Raw genomic sequence first — 19,202 nt, forward strand, 5'->3', positions numbered from 1 at the left:
GCTTTGCCCTTCAAGGTCACGCGAGTGTCCTGACGGGCCACCCCAAGGCCCTCCTCCCTCAGGTCTCATGCTGTGTTTCAAGGCTGTTAATTAAAAACACGTAAGAGGCCTCCATCCTCCATATTCATCTCTGCCAGCAACTCAGCTGCCAACTGCTTCTCCAGAGGCAGTTCCTAGAGCAATCTGCAGCTTTTAAATCAATTCTTATCTCTCTGAGCTCTGTCATTCCCTCAGGGAACCCAGGAAAGCCTTTCCTCGAGGCCAGGCCAGGACGGTGGTGGCCCATCGCCTCATAGAGGTGTAAAACACCGTTCGCTTCCCCAAAACGCTTCGTGCCCTTTGCTGTGGAGACCCTCGGCGGCCATGGGGAGGGGAGAGCAGGGGAGGGGGGGCGGAATACACCTGAAACCCACCGCAGAAACGGCGACGCGCAGAGGAGATGGCGGCCCTCCGTGAGGGGACGGGGTTGGCGCATGCGCAGACACCCCCCCCATCCGGGTCACCGACCCCCCCGCGCCGCAGCTCCCTGAGGCGATGTGGGGGGCGCGCACGCAGGCGCCCTCCCGCCGCCGCCCGGTCCGCACGGCCACCGGCGGGCGGTGCGCGCTCCCGCCGCCGCTCCCTGCGCGGCCCCGCCGCCGCCGAGGGGATCCCCGCCGAGGAGACGGTGAGCGCGCTCCCCGCGTCCCCTCAGCGCCCCGCCGCCAGCCATCTGTTGCTCCCCCGCGTCCCCTCAGCCGTCCTGCGCCTGGAGTCCCGTGCTGAGGTGAGGTGAGGCGGCGCGGCCCGGCCCGGTGGCGGCTCGCTGTGCCTCAGAAGCGGGATCGGTGAGGCCTGGCCGAGCCGGGCTGTCGGCGGCGAAGTTGTTTTCTCCTTTAACAGTTGCTCTTTGGGGCAGATAGAGTAGTTTTGGGGTTTTTTTCTTTTGCCTCGTGTATATCGCACGCCGTGTTAACCCTGAACTTGGGTGCCGGTCCCCCAGCCCCTCGGCGGGTTTGCAGGGTTGAGCCCGAGTTTTTGTGAACTCCTCAGAGCAGATTTGGCTGTTTGTGTGGAAATCGCCGTGCCGTTTCTAGCCTTTGTGAGTATTCAGGGTTTTCGGGAAGGATGCGATAACGGAAACGGGCTGTTTGTGTTTCAGCAGTGCCTGAGGAGCGGGTCCAGGCGATGCAAAGGTAGAAACACCAGGGCCATCTGTACCGGTGTTCTGACGGAGAACATCTGCTCTCAAGGGCAGAAGCTGCGTTTCCACAGTTTGCTTAGATTTCGGAAGATCTACAGCTTTGTATGAAGTTGAAGAGTCTGCTTTTAAGTGTTTTGGAGGTACCTGTCGCCTGGTATTTAAATGATAAGCAGGTATTAATTCTTAGAAGAACAAGAGACTTAGTAAAAGGTCTTATCCTAGTGGCTTGGAATGTTTTTAGTCCTGCTGTGTAAGGCCATTTAATCTAAAATACAAAAAAAGATAGCTTGCTAACAAGTATTGTCAGTTGTCTACACAATGATTTTGCTTATGATTCTAAATTGTTTATTGCAGTGAGAATTAGCTGGTTGAAATAAATAAATAGCATTTGTATATTTTCATTTATATCAGCCTGTCTTATAAATAGGCACTTCTTACATTCCAAGGAGGTAGGTGAAGTAATTCCCTTTCTGCATAGGGGAAGGTGAAGCAGAGCAGAGCAGTTTGGCTGTTGTATCCGATAATTGTATCGGTGCACACCTACCAAACTCGGGGTATTTCTTCTTCCGATTTGCTTTCTGATAATTGCCCAATAATATAGTTCTGCCTAGTCTGTTAAAATATCACTTCTCGCAGTACTGTTTCCAGCGCTGCTTCTTAATTAACGTTCGTACATCGGTCTTACCTGTCTCATCCTCATTTCAGGGAAGCTATTGCATATTTTTGCATTTCTCAGTAACCATGGATTTTTGATACTCATCTGGGTGAAGTCAGGAAAAACAAGTATTGTGTGAAAAAAACCCCTAGAATTAATTATGTAGGCGTACAATTAAAAAATTTACCACTGTGATGTATTCTTATTTTTTTTTAAAAAAACCCAAACGTAATTGAAGTAGCTTTTCTAGTTCAGCGCTCTCTACAGAAGCTTTTCAGATTTTGTTTTTATACTGGCAAGAAATGCTGTACTGTAAATTACAGAGAACTGTTCATCTTGTTCCTGAAATATTTTCTTAACTTTGACTAAGGTTGCTTCTATTAAATCACTTTCCCTGCAGACTGTTTGCAGGAATTCAAGGGAGTAACTGCATTGTCTTCTGCAGCTTAATAGTGTACAAGTTTCTACTCTTGTTCTCTAAAGGAACAAGATGATTTCTGGTAATTCAATTTTTGTTGGTAGTTGGGAAAACAAATGTCATCTGCTTCATGGCAGTGGGGCTGTTTAAACTGCCCCAGCTCTCCAGTTTTGTTTACACACGTCATTTGAGACACTGCTGCCTTTTTACGGAGCAGAAAATATCTAGCAGTAAAATGTTTTGTTGCTGTATTTAAATGCTACAACATGATGAATGTGCATATAATGAAACTTGAAGCCGGTGAGGCTGTTTGCTGCGTGCAAAGCTGGATATAGTGTGCCTAGACAGGTTTGTGTGTTTTCCTTTACCATTCTTCTTTACAAATCTGAAGAGGATCTCCTCTGTGCAGTAATGCATGCCTGTGCAGAATTTGATGTGTCTCATAATACCACAAATTGCTGTTGAGCAAAAAGCAGTATTTTCCTCTTATCAACGGTATTTATACTGTAAAGCGTTTGCAGGGAAGATCTTTTGTGGTGAGCAGAAGGCAGGCCTACAGTGCAGGATCACCAGGGCTGTCAGCTCAGCTCTGTTTCTGAGCAGTCCTGCCTTGGTAGTTTGTTTTGTGTGCATTTTGAAGGTGGTGGGAATATGCAGATAACGGTAGCTGTTGATTGCCTGTTTCACATGGAACTGGATGAAATGAATCGGGAGACAGAGGACTAAAGATGTAGGAACTCCAGGTTTAATTTCTTTAATGTTTAGATGCTAACTAGACATTTTCTCTTATTGTTGACCAGTTCATGCATGGTGAAAATCATAGTGACCTTGTAGCCATCACTTTATCTCTGCCTCCTTCATAGGTTACTCAAATAATTTAATGTTATATAAATTAAATTGTAAAAGAAGCTAGGTCTTGTGGCTTTTTTGTTGGGTTTTTCCTTTTCTTTTTTCTTTCCATCCTCTCTTACAGTGTGCGTGGTATTCTGTGATACCTGAGCTCCTGGTATTTGTTTGCAAACATTTCAGTTGTTTGTTATTGATCCCTCTCCAATTCCCAAGTTGATTTGGCAAAGACTTCCTTAATTGTATTGTTTACCTGGCTGTCATTCTTGCCTTTTACTCCATCTTCTGTATGTTGTCACCTTTTAACTTACGAAATTGCCATATTCTTTTATAACAATCAGACATGGAAATAACATGGATGTCTTTTTTCAAAATACAAACCAACAATTTCAGAGTTTTAGAACTTCCGCATGCTGGAACTTTGAACTTAATTTTAATTCTCTGAATTCCTTTAACCAAATTTGGCAAAAGAATTAAAAACTGGGATTTTTTTTTTTTCCACAGTGCATTCTTTATGTCTTTAAGTTGCTGTTTTAGATAAAGTCTTGTATTGCTCTTTTTAACAATTGCAGATATTTGCATGCTTGTCTCATTGGTGTGTAAAAGATTGTTTCTAATCAAGGAGCCTATACAAAGTCTCATTGTACAGAATATTGGCCAGGAATTCTACTAACATACCAATTGGAGGAACATGTCTGTTGCCACTGTAGTGTTTAGTGTTCGTAATCTGCAGATTGCAGCTCCTTAAATGACATAATAGATGACAACAACTTTAAAGGAGTAATGGATTCAGTTGATAATCTGTGGACTAAATTCTCTCTCATTTTAATTGTGATGTCTGATTCCACAGTACTAACAGAATGAAGAGAAGAGTACTACTACTGCAGGCACAGTGTAAGTCACAGTAATTGTGTACTCCATTAATCTTATTTTCTTGATGCTTTTGCCTCCCTCCAGGCTGCTTTGTTGACTTCATTTTGTAGTGTGTGAGGCTCACAGGGCCTGAACTTTTTAAAGATCTTAATAATGTGGCCAGTTTGACCAAATTTCATGTTGATCTGTATGTTACTTTACTTCCTGTCTTATTCACTGTTAAGTCTTTGAATTTACATGCCAGCTTTTCCAAACTCTCCTTTTTCTGTGCCAGTTTTTCTCTCTTGCCTTGTTTGCAAGTCTCCTCATTCTTTGATTTGTCTGAAAAGCAGGTTTTTGGAGCAGTGATGTGTGGGTTAGATGTTTCTTATTGTGATCTGTACTCCCCTCTGACGAGGAAGCTTGGGGAGGTAGGACCAAAACCAGGACAAGGCTTGCTTGTTGCTCTCAATTCTGTCTGCACGTAGCTTGGCTTGACTGTAGGTGCCTGTATCCTGTTGCATGTTGGATTGATTAGCCCAGAACTCTCTTGGACTCTGTGCTGCCAAGCCAGATGGTGGCTTTTGTTTTTACTGTGTTGGCGTATTTTCTTTTCCTTTTTGCATGAATCAGTGAGCACAAAATACTAGGTTTCTACCGACTACATGTTTTCTTGCATTTACATCCTTTCTGTGATGCTCAGGAGCATTTCCTGTGAAAATTTTGGAATTTGCTGTGTTGGGAAAATTTAGCCAGGTCTGTGCATGACTGTAATGGTTTGACTAAAGGTGTGACAGTGAACTGGTGCAGTTATGTGTGCGGTTATGTGCTTCAGACAGCTTTTATGTGTTCGCACCGAGGTTACATTGATTTAACTCATTTAATGTGGCATCACACCTTGTGTGTGTGTCTCGTAAGCAGTTTGTAAATACTTAAAATAGGTATTAAATCCTTATTTCTCATTTTCATGTGCTATTTCTCCTTAAGTACAAAGTGTTGAGAGTGTTAGGGTGTTGTTAATTAGAAAACTAGTCTTAAATATTTTGCCACGAGTGAGCATGGATTTATTATGAATTTTTTTTATGCATATTGGTTTCAGCTGATGGCATTTCTCAGTGATTGCTTGAAAGAATAAGCTAGTTAAGCAAATATTCAAATGAGATCATTGTCAATGAAACATAATATATTTACTTACCTTTCTTTTAGTGTTTGGTCACAAATTAACAACGCCTCCGAATCTAGATATAGTACAGTTATGTGTTTTCTATCATTTACATTAGAATATGCAGTAGTGCAATAACCTCCTCATGATTTTTGCAGCAGTAGGTGGCAAAGTATGCTCTACTAAATTTCTTTTTTATTGTGTAAAAACTAGTTTGTTACCTGAAGTCTTTTATTTAGTCTCTTGTTTGTTTGCACTTTTTTTTTTTCCTTCCTTAATGTGTTTACTCAAGGCCATAGATACTCTTACCTATGGGAAAGGTATTCTCCAGTGCTTAGGAGAAGGAAATGTCCTCACATTAGGAGATCTTGGATTTTGTTCCTGTATCTGCCACTGGCTTGGAGAGGCTTTGGACAGATGCTTTAACTTTGCTGTATGCATGTGTTCCCATCGATGAAAGAAAGATATGTCTTCAAATATCAGAAGACTACTCTGATTACTTGGGAAGTGCTTTTAAGTTATTAAATACAAAATTGCTATTAACTGGAAAGTGTGTCATGGAGAAAAGCTTCTAGAACAATACTGTAATTCTTGATTTATGTCAGAGTAAAGGGAGGAGAAATTTCATTTACTTGACAGAGTGACTTCTTTTTGATAGATTGAACAGCAGTGTCTTATCCCATTTACAGAAATGGGGTATGGCGCTTCTGTTTTGTGGATGAGAACGAGTTTCATATTGATTTCTATTTTTTGTAAAATGATTTGCCTTAAAGAAGAGTCAAAGCAAGAAGATGTGGTATCTTCACATTCTGTTTTGTTTGGTTTTCTTTTCGGAATGACAGACCCCTACTAGAAACTGGAACATAAAGTAGAGCTGCTTTGGGTGAACGATGCTCAGAGATACTATGAAGTCCTGGAGCGACAGCCAGTCAGACCTCTACAGCAGTGACCAAGAAGAGGAAGAACAGATGATTTTTGGAGAAAATGAAGATGATTTGGAAGAGATGATGGATTTAAGTGACTTGCCTACCTCACTCTTTGCTTGCAGTGTTCATGAAGCTGTGTTTGAGGTACAGGAAGAAAAGGTAAAGTAGAGACAGGCATATTTGGGGTATAATTTTGTAAGTAATGGTACAGCTATTGAATGTTTTTGGCTGGATTTTCAGTGTATTACTGCATATTATAATTGGGGGGAGGGGGGGAAAACAACCCAAAGCATTTACCTGCTAAGGTCAGATCGGAATGAGTACAGTTACCAAAGAGTAAAAAATACTACACTTTTCTGGCATTTGAAATTGTTAATGGATATACAGTGCTTCTACCATGAAAAGCTCTTCTGATTTTTTTTTTCCCCTCTTTATCCAACATACGAAATCCAAGGGCAGATTTAAATAAAATCTGAAAGCAAATTTAAATGTTTTATTTCAAGGCAAGGATTCTGTTAAAAGAGTATTATAAATTTGTAGGATGTGTGTTATGATTTGAGCACGTTGAAAGTGGCTTATAAAGACCTTATAATAAACGAAATCTTCTCTGGCTTGCTAACATTTGTATTCAGTCAAATCTGTACTTTCCCTTTGCTTACAAGAGCATCAGGAATAATTATGTACACTACATGAGTGTGGGAAAATAGAGGGGCTGATATGAAAGCTTTGATCTGTGGCTTCCTCAGTTTCAGTTTACAAAAGTACTTAGAAAGCCTACAGTTTTGCTGAAAAGTCTTCAACATCTGAGGGAAGGGTGTGGTGTCCACAGGTAGGAAATGCTGCTCAATTGTGTGCTTATATTTAAGTCAATCTTTCGAGTACTTACCGTGAGCTGAATTCCTAAGCCAGTGCTCCTAACAAATGGACATAGCACATTCAAAATAAAAGGAACAGTGATCAGTTGAGAACTGAGAACGTGCACATGGTGAGACATGAACAGTTTGTAGAGCAGCTTACGGATCCCTTTTTGGGTAGGGAGGAGGATATTGCATAACAAGAGCTGTTGCTCTTGTAGTTTGTTGTAATTGTGTTCCTATGGGTACGAAAGAAGGGTACCAGAAAAGGCTGTTGAGTCTTTAGTGGCTTATTTTCAGATGCGATGCTTTATTTTTTTCTTTCCCGTGTTTTATAGAGAGAATGAGATACAGTCCCTTAGCCATTATTTCTATGCCTGATGTCAAATGTTTTTCTTCAAAGGGCATGAGTTGTTGCTAGCCTCTGCATATCAGTAGAAGAGTTAATTTCTAGCATTGTATATTAATGCTGTTTTTACTGGAAAAAAAAACAGGCAATGCATAAGACTACGTAAATCGTATGTCATCTTATTAAAAAATGCAAGATTATGTCTCCCTTTCTAGATTATATGTAGATTATTTTTGTGAATGAGTGTTGTTTAGTAAGAATAGATTTTTATCTCTTCCAAAGTAGTCTTATTCATTCACCCTGAGGATTTTGACGTTTTCCTTACGCACTCAGTACAGTACTTCAGTTTATCTAATATAAAAGTTAACTGATTTACATAGTGTATTTGGAGATGCTTGGCTGAAAGTCATGTGCAAGTACCACCATTTTTGTCGACGTGCACTTTTGAGTAACTGTCGCTAGGTGGCAGCTTATGTATTAAGAGTTCTACAGGCTTGTTCACATCAACGCACTCTTGGAATTAAAATTTAAATAGTGAGACAAAGAAGTGCTACACTGAATACAGATTTACAAGTCGGGGTAACTGAGGGAAGTATGGAATGTGCAGATTTAGGCCATTAAGGAAATGAATGGGATTTGGGAGAGGAAAGTAAAAGGGAAATGTGTTTTCATTGAGTGAAAATGTTCATTTTGTGTTTGGAGAATCTTTTTACTTCATCTCTAGGAAAGATTTGAAGCACTTTTCACAGTCTACGATAGCCAAGTTACATTCCAGTTGTTTAAAAGCTTTAGAAGAGTAAGGATAAACTTCAGCAATCCGGAGGCAGCAGCAAGAGCACGGATAGAACTGCATGAAACGGACTTCAATGGAAAAAAGCTGAAGCTGTACTTTGCACAGGTATTATGGGACACTAAGATGTTGTACATGTGTCCCGGTTTCTTCTTTATTCCATGTTTGCCCATGAGTTTCATTTGTGGTAAATATCGGAAGTTACCTTCAATCTCATTCTTCTACGCTGAGATGTACACGTTCTCTCATTGAGAAATTCATGCTTTAGGGGACAGTTTTGCTTTTCAGCTTGAGCTTACAGGGTTGCAATTGGTATGTAACAGCCACTGTGTAGTGACACAAACCACCTTCCCCCATACGTAAACAGAAACGTGCAGAAAGAAAATAAGTGGGTCCAAAGATCTCTTTATAATACGTGCTTTACAGGCATATTCTTCTTGTTGCATGTGCCATACAACTACGTTGTCAGCACTTATAGAGGCCAGTTTCTTACCTGCAGCATTTCTCCAAGGTGTTACACCAAGGAATGACAAAAGCTATGTTACTTATTTTTAAAGCTAGGCTGAATTAGGCATTGCTACTACAGAGAATGGGCATGCATGATGGGGAAGTAGACTAAATAAAAAGAGAATTAATATTTGTCATCTTGTTCTGTATTTCCTGTCTTTTGTCTTCAGATGCATGTATCAAGTGAAATAGGCGACAAGTCCTACCTCCTTCCTCCACAACCTGTTAAACAGTTCCTGATATCACCACCTGCATCTCCACCAGTTGGATGGAAACAGAGTGAAGATGCAACTCCCCTGATAAACTATGACTTGCTTTGTGCTGTCTCCAAGCTGGGACCAGGTAGGAATATTTACCTGCCTTTGTTGTGTTACTTAACCTCAAAAATAGTTATCGCGGGAATTTATCTACTTTTTCTGTGAAAAGAAATTGAGTCTGTCTTCTGTGATGTTTCTTACTTGAATAAAATGCTTCATCATGTTTTTTTACTTAATTCATTAATTGATTGAAAGTATAGCACAGAACTGGATTGTGTGGTACTAGCCACATCACATCCATTTATTGAATTTTGTCATAGTCTCAGTATTAAATAAGAAACAAGAAGTGGACTCCTGCCCCTCAGCTAACCCCCATTTATATACTGAGCATGACATCTATGGTATGGAATATTTCATTCCATTGTTCTGTCTATTCTTCTATGGGAAACTGGAAAAAAAAGTCCTTGAATAGTGTAAATATCCCTTAGAAACACCTAAACCCAGTAGGTAATATTGACATTCCTTTCACAGCAATCACTAGAAAGAAAATTAACTCTTTCCCAACTGAAACTGGGACAGATGGGAATAAATGAATATTTAGTTGTGTTACTGCAGATACTAAGGAGTTTTGAGATAAAGTGGCTTAATGCTTTACCTTGGGGCTGTTCTTAGCATGAATTTTATTTGCTGCTCTTCAGGGGAAAAGTATGAGCTTCATGCAGGAACAGAATCAACTCCTAGTGTCGTTGTTCATGTCTGTGAAAGTGAGACAGAAGAGGAAGATGAAATAAAAAATCCCAAACAGAAGATCATGCAGACAAGGCGTCCAGAACCACCTGCAACAATACTGAATGAATCTAAAGCATTTGATTGTACACTGGAGGTAGGGGGTACTATGCACTGTTAAATTGTGTGATGCTCAAGATAGTATCAAAAATAAAACACTTAATGAGTACATGTGTTGATGTCTGTACTGCTGCTATATGTTACGTATAGCAACAACAGATTTTACTTGTAGTTGTCTCTCATGTTCAAGATTTTGGATGCCAATGCTCTGAAAAGCACTTTAATTTTAGGGACTAGTCCCCCAAGTGTAGCAAATCCACCTCACTTGAAGTAGTGAAAAATAGGAAGTCTGATTGTGGTTTTTGTTTGTTTTTTTTTTTTTTTCTTCTGTTTTTGGTTGGATTTTTTTTTTTAGGATGCTACCCTTTTCCTTATATTGTACAGTGTGATGTACCAAGTGCTGAAATAATATCTTACTTACTGTCACAATTGGAGTCAAGAAAGTTCATTGTATAGCAATTAAAAGCTGATCTATACTGGTACAACAGCTTCCAGTTAATATAGTGTTAAATGTAAGTGAAATGTATTCTTTATGCTAAAATTCCTTCCCAGCTAGTAATCTTCTGAGGTGAAGATTAATCTTTGCATTTCTCTGAAATACTAAGTATGTGTTTTTGATTTGACATGAGGCACAAATACACGTATGGAACTAAATTCAAGTAGTTTTGCTAACTACGCAGAGAAGAATACAGGAGGAGGAGCCACAGACCGCTGAGAAGACAGACTCCCGGTCTGTCGCCGGCACAACTGCTGCTGCTATCTGCGATGGAAGGCTGATAGGTACAATGGTTTGCACTGACACCTAATTAGGAGTGAATTACGATATGTAAAGTGAAATATGGATTCAGCTATTGAATGTGTTGTCTCTGATCCTCTCTGAAAATAAGGTAGCATTTGTTCCTCTACAGTCCTAGACATGGCCTACGTTTATAAATGAATTCAGTGACTGTTATGTTATGACTAAGTTATATTAGGAGATAAAACATCTAGGGTTAATTTTTAACTTGTGCTCCTAAACTTCTCCAGTCTGTTTCATATTTTTTTTAAGACAATCAGTTGCCTGGCTTAGCTGGTTTATGCAGTTTCAGCTCTTGTTTGCTGTTTTTCATTTAGACTTCTTCGGTGTGGCATCCTGTCTGTCTGATAGAGCATCTGCTACTTTGGAGACCAGGATGCATCTTTTAACATACAGATACTTAATTTTGTGATCTTGTGTTAAGGGTTTTAGTAGGAGGAAAATATGCCTCAGTATAATGACACATGCTCCTATGCTTTTATGCTATTTTATAAACAACCTTTTTTAGTCTAGACAGATTCTTCTTTTTTCTATTTAATAAAATTATTTGTGAACAAACCAGGCTGCTGATGTTCATATATATAAATCATTCAGAAATTGGCCTTTTTCAAATTCATTTTAATGTGTTTCAGTCGTACATGATGTGCTTATTGAATTTTCAAAAGTGTTTTCACTTGATTGACAGCAGAGAGAAAAAGTAATGGTAATGAATTTGCATGGGCATGGTAGTTTTCAACTCTGTATTGTGCCAGCTTGTGATCCCTTCCTGCCACCAGCTTCAAGTTGCAAAATGGGATCCTGCAGGCAGGTCCTTGTTCCAGAGGCAGGAATAGTACATATTAAAAAGGTAGGAAAATGGAGTTTGTTCATCTTGCCTCAACAGGCATGATGTTTATGTATCTCTTCAGGTATTAAAATAAGTCAAAGTCTGACTTCTCTGTCTCACTGTTCCATGTTACTAAAAAGAAAAAAAAAAACAACAACAAACAACAAAAAACTTGTATTGTCCATCAGGCTTGTATATTTTTAAAATGCCAGAAGTCCGTTTTGGATTCTCTGTGGTGTTTATATTTTGTTAATTGTCTAATTTCTACCCCATTGTAGAAGTTGCTGTAAGTAGGAATAAGTGGAAACCCTTCAGAAACAGTTTTATAACACAAATCAAGCAAGTAATGTTGTCAGTGTATCTTGTGCAAAATGTATAACAACTTGCATTCCAACATCTTTTCATTGTGTAAAGACACTTAAAATAAAAACAATGCAGTGCCATTCACATGTGGGTTTTTAACTGTATTCTCTGTCGGCCCAAGTTTAATATATAAGTTTTCTAGTGGTATTGTGTGCTTGTGCATTTGCGTGAACAGTCAAGAGAGCTTACGGTTTTCCATAAGCAAATTGTCGGAAGAATAGTGCTGAAGAAGTTAGGGATTTCAGTAGAAAAATCCTGGGAATTGCTGGGCTGAAGGAGGGACTGAGAGGGTTTTTGTGGTGGTTTGGGGTGCCTGTCACAGCAGAGTTCTGTTTGGATGTTTCCCTCGCATGAATTTTTAATGGTTTGAATGAAGTTTGACACCTGCTTAGCCTATTGTGGGGGAGAATGTCCAGTTTGGGCTGCAGTACTGAGCTCTGTAAGTTTTTATTGTAATAAAGATAAATAATTACTTGTTTTCAAAAATCTCCAAAGACCCATTTTCACAGGAAGGAAATGGTCAGACTTTATATAAAATGTGCACGCATCAATCAACAAAATTGTAAAACATCAGCTTGTTGCACTGCACGTGCTTTTGCCACCAGGTTCCACTTTCTTTCACGGAGGCAGATTTCGGCAGTTTTTTGTGTTAGCCAGCAGAGGGAAGCTGTGTGCCCTTCTCCCAGTGCTCATTGGTGCCGTACAATTGAATTATATTAAAAATGCTACAAAATCACATTCCTTTACTGGATGGGGAGCCGCTCCTCGTTTCTGTGACAGTGCAAATATAATGGGAGACTTTGTCTAGAGCAGTGTCTGCCCTGGAGGTGGCGTCGAAGGCAGCGCTTCACCGGAGCTGGAGGGAATGAGGTGCCTGGCTGCTGGCAAAGGCTGATGTGGGTGGGCGAGGAGGAGGCAAAGCAGAGGCTGTACAGAAAGGAAACTTGAATTCAGCCATCGATCAATATCAAAAGTGATTCTATTCCACTTTCACTCTGTCCATAACCTCCCGGGTCACAGAGCCTTCCTTGTAAAATGAATGACATTCAAGTTTGCTTTATGTACTCCGCGTGACGATTCAGTAATGACCATCAGAACCTGTTTCTCCTGATCACTGACCTGCTATTAACCGAAGTGCTATTTTTAGAAGTAGCCTTGCACAGAGGCACCAACTCAGCCCTTTCTGAGCTTGTGCTTTGTATAAATAAATATCCCAAATTCCTTTAAAGCATTCTTCTTGAGAAGCAGCTGAAAAAATGTACGGTCTTTTCTTTGGGCAGTCTGCCTGTGTGTTCTGGAGAAAAAGTTGCCGGAGGTGCTTTGTTTTTATTTTATAATAGCTAAGAACGGGCCCTGTTTTTGCAATCTTGTGATTACTGCTGCTCATTTTATTTCTGCCTTGTAATTGAACTGCTTCCCCCCAGAAAGACCTCATGCATAAAATATCTCTTGCTTAATTTATTCCTTGAAAGGTTATATTTCCATTTTTGTCTGGTTTTGCATTACTGATCGGTTTTAGCCCAGAACAGAAGATTGTCTTACGAGTCTTACACTTACTGGGTTTGGTTTAATTGTTCCGCTTAATGTGTAAAACTTGCTAGGAGGGGTTCACGGTCCGGTGTGCTTTTAATGTGGAAAGAGACCGCGGCCAAGCCTCATTCCCTCGGAGAAAAATGCTGAAGTATTTCCTTTACCGAACCAAAGGGGAGGCACACACCTGGCTGGCTCTGTGAGTCTTTGTTCCTCTGTGGGCTTACACGGCACCTGCAATCCATCATTCTGGGACTTCTCCATTCTGCAGGCGTGAGGGTCAGCCGGAGGTGCGGAGAGCCGTCGATGGAGCTGGATGGTGACGCCGAATTCAGGGGGAGGAACCGTGGTCCTCGACACCTGGGAGGAGCGTGTGCTTGGGCAGCTGTTTACCTTTCTGCTGAGCAAGATTAAATACTTTTTCTCCTGTAGCTGTTGACCGAGCTGAAATCTGAGTGAGTTGTCTCCGAACATCAATCCTACAGCTCGAGGAAGGCTTGTACAACCTCTGTTTAAATGTCACCATACCCTTCACCTAAAGATCCGGGCTAGAGACATTGTGTCGGGATCGTGGTACCCACCTTAACGGAGAGACAGGTGGTGTCTTGTGCCTTCACTGTTCATGTATTTTATCTTTAAATTGTATTTGTGCGAAGTCACACTAGAAAACACGTATTTTAAATGTTAATGTGTTCAAATCCTCTTCTGAGCAATGTCTCTTGCATTTTAGCACGCTGGCATGTTGAGGCTTGCAGAAGGGAATGTTTGATTTCCTTGGTGAAGCGAACATATTCCAACTATAGTATCAGCGGAAACCCAGATGTCAGCATAGGGTGAGGCAGTGGGAAAGATATTTATGGCAATCTCTTGTTTTGCTGTGTTACATAAAATATAAAAATAACTAATTCTGCATCCTTTCTGACTCTATAGCCAATGACCGTGTTCCTGTTTGAGCAACGTGGCACAGCAAGCAGGGATTAGGGCAGCCAGGCTTAGATGCGCACTTCTGCGGGGACAGGTCAGTTCATCTCTCTGGTTCAGTCCCATCCCTTGCAAGTATGGCTGGTAATTCTTTTTGTGACTGTGGGTACATGTACAGTACTAAGATCCTGGTTTCATAATACAATTCTAGATTCAATGAATTTGTAGTCGGTTGTGACATCTGTTGTAATATGTTTCTTCTTTTTTCTTGCTGGGACAGTCCCAGTATATTTGCTCTGCTATCTACCCTTCTAATTGCAGGCAAATTGGGAATTTGACCTGCAGTTTCTAATTAAGAGTTATGTCCTTCGGCATTCATTGACTTCATGAGGATTTTTCTGGAGCATCCCAATAACTCGTTTGGTTCTCCAGTAGCACTGCTAACAGGGTACGATCAGGATAGGCGTCTGATGACCTGCAAACTGACTAAGTGATGTTGAAAGTGGAGTTTTGTACGTAACAAGGTATAAGCCCAGTGTGTGGCTACAGCTAACAGTATAAGAGCTATAAATTTAGGACCTGTTGAGGTCCTAAGCAAGCGCTTGGGAAAGTCACACCCTCCCTCTCTTTTGCCATACAAGCTTTTAGGGGACGCATTTGCTTTTATTGAGCTTTTACTTGGCTTCATTGTAGATGTTCACACCCCTTCTCAAGCACTGTAGCAGAGATGGCACTTAATAAATTAAGGTGGCTTTTTTAATAGTTGAAAGGGTACTTAGCACATGGTGATGCCTGGAAACAATTACACTGGGCTTGTTCTAGTTTGTTTTGCTGTGTGCCATTCCATTCCAGTGGGACCCTTGATATTTATTTTCTAATGTAGATGATATTTCATACAGAAATTCTGAGGGTGTTTTACTTGAAAGGAGAAGGATGCGATTGCCTTTCCTCCGATACCTGCCACAAAGGAAACGGACTTGTTTAGAAGCCTCTAAGGCCTGGCAGCTTCATCAGTGTGTGCCGTGCTGTATGTGTTTGCATAAGCTCTTAAATGCCCAGCAAGGTTTATTGCAAAGATAGACTCGGTGCAAACGCTGTCTTGCCTCACCTTGCCTGGTGGGCTTGTGCAAGGCCAGGGATCTGCCAAGCAGCGCAGACTCCATTCCTTCAGGTTGTTTGGGATCCAGTTGGGCCGTACACCGGATCCAGATGTAGGAGACCTGCTCTGGTTTCATCCTGGAGGGAGGAACAGGGGATCTGGAGAACAGCTTACAATTACTATGGTTTTCATAACCATTCACAGAGACAACAGGAAAGGAATTTGGTGAAAATACAGAACTTTTTCCCCTTTCCACATTAGTGTGGGCTGCCTGACAATCACAGTGGCTGGTGTTTCCTTTCCTGTACTATTTAAGTTAGGACTATTATTATTAATTATTAAATATAACTAGTCATACCTCTTCCAAGTTAGGCATGCACACTGTTGAAAGAAGCCTCTTTTCCTCTAGAGAGGGATACAACGCAGGGAAAGTGTGCAGCTGGAATACCACTCCTCTTCCCGGAGCAGAGCCTCATGTTCTTTCTTGTTTATGCAGGATGAGGCAGTAATTGTAAAGAAACCGATCAAACTAAATCTATTCCCTTGAAAAGATGAATGGTGAGTAATCCTTCCCGAGATTTCAATCTCTGGTTTTAAGGAGCTGTGATATCTGCACAGGGTTTTAGTGTGATTGAGGCAGAAGGATTTAGCTGGAAGTGACTAATGTGGGTCTTTGTAGCTATGCAAAAAGAAATGTTGCTAAATAATCGGATCTTGAAACTCTTAATTCTTAAACTCTGGTGAGAAAGCCTCTGTGGTTTTGTTCTGTGGGGTTCAGCTTGTGGTTCGGTGTAGGAACCAGCCCATCATGAACACCAAACTGAAGGAGGCCCTGTGTTAGGAAAACACAAACGTTTCTTTAGGAGGTGATTATCTGTTTAGTGCAACGGTATGTGCTGGTTGGTTTCTTCTTTACCATCTTCACTTGGACTTGAGCACCAACTTGTAAAATGGAACGTGTGGCTGTTGCTTTTTGGTGCAAGCGCTGAGGTGACTGGCACTGAGGCAAGTTTAGGTTTATGAATGCAAGTTTAGGGTTGTATGTGACATCTTCATCAGTGAGTCCCAAAGTGCTTTATGTGGTGACACTTGTGTACCTGAGCACTATTCGTATTTCTCCTCCAGAGCTGGGCTGTCACCTGGGGATGTGTTTGCTGCCCTTTCTCTGCCTCCTCCTGCCAGCTCAAATAAGCAAATCAGGAAAATGCACACATTTACGGGTGTGATGTTCTGCTCCAACATGGCAAAGGCAGAACTGCAGGGACCCAAATGCTGCCAAGTTCTGGTCTGCCGCTTTCTGGTTGTACGTGTGAACCCAATGCTCAGAGCATCCCTGTGGTAAGATGGTTTCAGTTTTGATCTGTTATTTCACAGAGCGCAAAAATACATGGTGGGTCGGGTGGAATTAATGGTATCTCCTGCTTTCAGTGTGTCTTATTTTGTACTGAACAAGAGCATGTAAAGCCAAGTGCTGCATTTAGATACTAACACTCCTCATCTGGGCAGAAAGCACAGCCCCAGCCCAAGGGGATTTTGTACGTTTGCAGTGAGATGTAGCGTCAGGTATCAGGTTTCTTCGCATAACTGAGTTGCTGTACGTGGGTGAGGGAAACTAGAAATGCTTTTATAACTGGGTCTTGATGGGAAGAGTGTCCTGGCAGAAGAGCTGGCTATGAGCCGTCTCCCGTCTCACACTCCCTACTTTGGTGGTTGCTTTGGGACTTCTTTGCTTCCATGGGATCTGTCAAGGGCACTCCTCCACCACCGCCTTGTGAGTGACCCAAAAGGAAGTATTTCTCATGCAGAAGAAGCTGAAGAAGTAGATGAAGAAACTGCAGTAAGAGCTGCAAGGTGAGGAAGCACCTAATTTTTAATCCCAGCTCCTCTGCAGGCTGCGTGTGCAGCCTGGGATGGGGCGGTCTCTTCAGGCTGCTGTCTTTTGTGAGTCCCAGCTAGTGGTGCTTTCTCTAAAGTAGCAGCTTCTGGAGATAAAGGATTGTGTGAGAATCTTACCTTTTTTTTTGTCTGTTTTTTTTTTTTTTTTTCTTTCCCTCATGGCTGCAAAGGAAAAACTGTGATTTAAACACTAGAAAGAAACATCCCAGTGAATTTTGATACTTACTCTAAATTTTGTGATTTTTAAGTGCGCTCTGGATTTTTGGAGTCAGCTCCTGATTTCTCTTTCTTCCGTTTGCTTATCTAACCCCAGCTGTGGGCTGGAGAAGTTCTGCTCCTCCCTTTGGAGGCTTAATTTAAAGGTGGCCAAGGAAGGTACCTGCTTGCCAGCTTCTCTCAGGAGTAGGTTCTCCAGCTTTGAAAACATTTCAAGTGCGGGACGAAATCTTTTGCCCTCTGGATCTTTCTTTTCATCTTTCCCTCTGGCAACCCCAGCGATAACACACCGGTGCTCCCTCTCCAAGCCCTTCCTCTGTCCACCGGTGATTCATTAATGAGCTTGTTTGCTTTAGCAGTGCCTTATCAGTGAAACAAAGGGTTCTGCAGAGGCTGCGATACCCAGGCTCCACAGGCTCCACGGCTGCAGACACTCATGCGTTCAGAGTGGTCGGCACAAGTTTTGTCCCCCGGGCTACTGGAAGTGAAAGGCACCCGTGTTTGGAGGGTGGGAAAGGTGAGGTTCAGGGATGTGCTGGAGGAAGCTCAGTCCTGTGGAGCTGCAGGAGATGCTGATGTGGAGGGATGGAGCAGCTGCCGGCGCGTGCCCTGGAGGGGGATGCTGTGGGAGAGCCATGCTCTGTTCCCTGCGGGCTTCCAGAAGAAGCTGCCTGCTGGCATTGCCCAACTTCTTGCACAAAGGCGTGTGTGGGACCTGCAGCAAACCTTCTCTTGCTCCAGCCGGCACAAACCAAGTGTCTGAAACTCACCTTGCCAGGAGCCCCAGCTTTCTTAGAGCTGTCGCCAAAGAGAAACTGTAAACGTAATAGAAATTCTTGGCTCTATGCTCATGTCACTGGCTGTCTCCTCTCAGTTTCCAGGCCAAGGATGCCAGCCCAGACCCCCACCCGGGACTTTGTTGCCCCCATGACACAGCAGAGTGGCATGTCTCAAACCCAGCAACACGTGGAAATCCCTTCTGATGAACGCATTAGGAAGCATGCAGATAAACCCATCTTGTGACACAACCCAGTGGTAGCTGATTAACTGTTACTTGTACAATCTGTACAAGTACACCACAATCACACACCGCACAATCTGTGCCAGCTCACACAAGGCCTGGTCTGAGGATTCACAGATTTAAATCACCAAGGAAGAATAATTTTTAGATGTGTTTACAGTCAAACCTCCACTCCAGGGAAGCTGGTCATCCATGGAAGCCGGGTAGCTATGCGTGATGCACTCTGGTGTTCCCAGGAAATCTGCTGCAAACGTTTATGGATGATTACGTTGCTGCCTTCCCCTACAGAGGCAGGATTTTGAAACAGGCAAGTTTCATCCATATGTTTCGGGTTGCTTTATAACAGAAACAGAGATCTGCGGTGTTAGTTCTGGCTGCAGATGGGGAAGCTGAGATGCAGGAGGGGGGGATATTTCTTCTGCACGGCAACTCAACAATTGTAAACCATGAATTGAGCCCAGACCGAGGGCTGCAGGTTTGTTAATGTGGTTCCCTGGTTTCCAGAGGGAGCAGCATCAGGCATCAGACAGGGGACAGGTACCTCTTAGGAGTGTGATTTCCATGTGGAAAAAATGCAGACAGGGACTGCGGTCACACGCCTCTTCCCCACACATTAGTGGGAAATGCAGAATAAAGCCAACTAAGTACGGGTTAAAGGCAAGGATTCCTTTCCAGTTTGATCCTTTTGGTTCTACTAATGAGTAGACAAAACCACTTGTTCCATGCCTGGGGTGGATATGTTTGAGGTTCTTCTCAAAACTGGTGAGCTCTGGGTGAGCTTTAAGGCACCTTCCAACCCAGACCGTTCTGTGATTCTGTTACGAGCGGCTTCTTGTTTTTTAAACTGCTCAAATCTGACTTTTGTCTGCCCGAGCCTCTCCCGTATCAG

The 19,202-nt window shown here is 42.1% G+C and overlaps 1 protein-coding gene across 12 annotated transcripts; it reads left to right on the top strand.

Moving 5' to 3' along the window:
- The first annotated feature begins 514 nt into the window (after positions 1 to 514).
- RCAN3 (RCAN family member 3) lies at positions 515 to 11,714 on the top strand. Of its 12 annotated transcripts, none has more exons than XM_063355910.1 (7): positions 515 to 766; positions 1,142 to 1,323; positions 3,953 to 3,996; positions 5,959 to 6,201; positions 7,970 to 8,143; positions 8,713 to 8,884; positions 9,498 to 11,714. In XM_063355910.1, the coding sequence occupies exons 4-7, from the start codon at positions 6,007 to 6,009 to the stop codon at positions 9,704 to 9,706; spliced, it is 750 nt and encodes a 249-aa protein (XP_063211980.1). In that variant the 5' UTR covers positions 515 to 766; positions 1,142 to 1,323; positions 3,953 to 3,996; positions 5,959 to 6,006; the 3' UTR covers positions 9,707 to 11,714. The 12 variants fall into 12 exon arrangements, with proteins under 12 accessions (XP_063211980.1, XP_063211981.1, XP_063211982.1 ...); XM_063355911.1 differs by lacking the exon at positions 1,142 to 1,323 and adding an exon at positions 4,308 to 4,385; XM_063355918.1 differs by lacking the exons at positions 515 to 766; positions 1,142 to 1,323 and adding exons at positions 1,061 to 1,081; positions 4,308 to 4,385.
- The last annotated feature ends 7,488 nt before the right edge of the window (positions 11,715 to 19,202 follow it).

The sequence above is a fragment of the Chroicocephalus ridibundus genome, chromosome 19 (assembly GCF_963924245.1).
Source record: "Chroicocephalus ridibundus chromosome 19, bChrRid1.1, whole genome shotgun sequence".
Taxonomy (NCBI): Eukaryota; Metazoa; Chordata; class Aves; order Charadriiformes; family Laridae; genus Chroicocephalus; species Chroicocephalus ridibundus.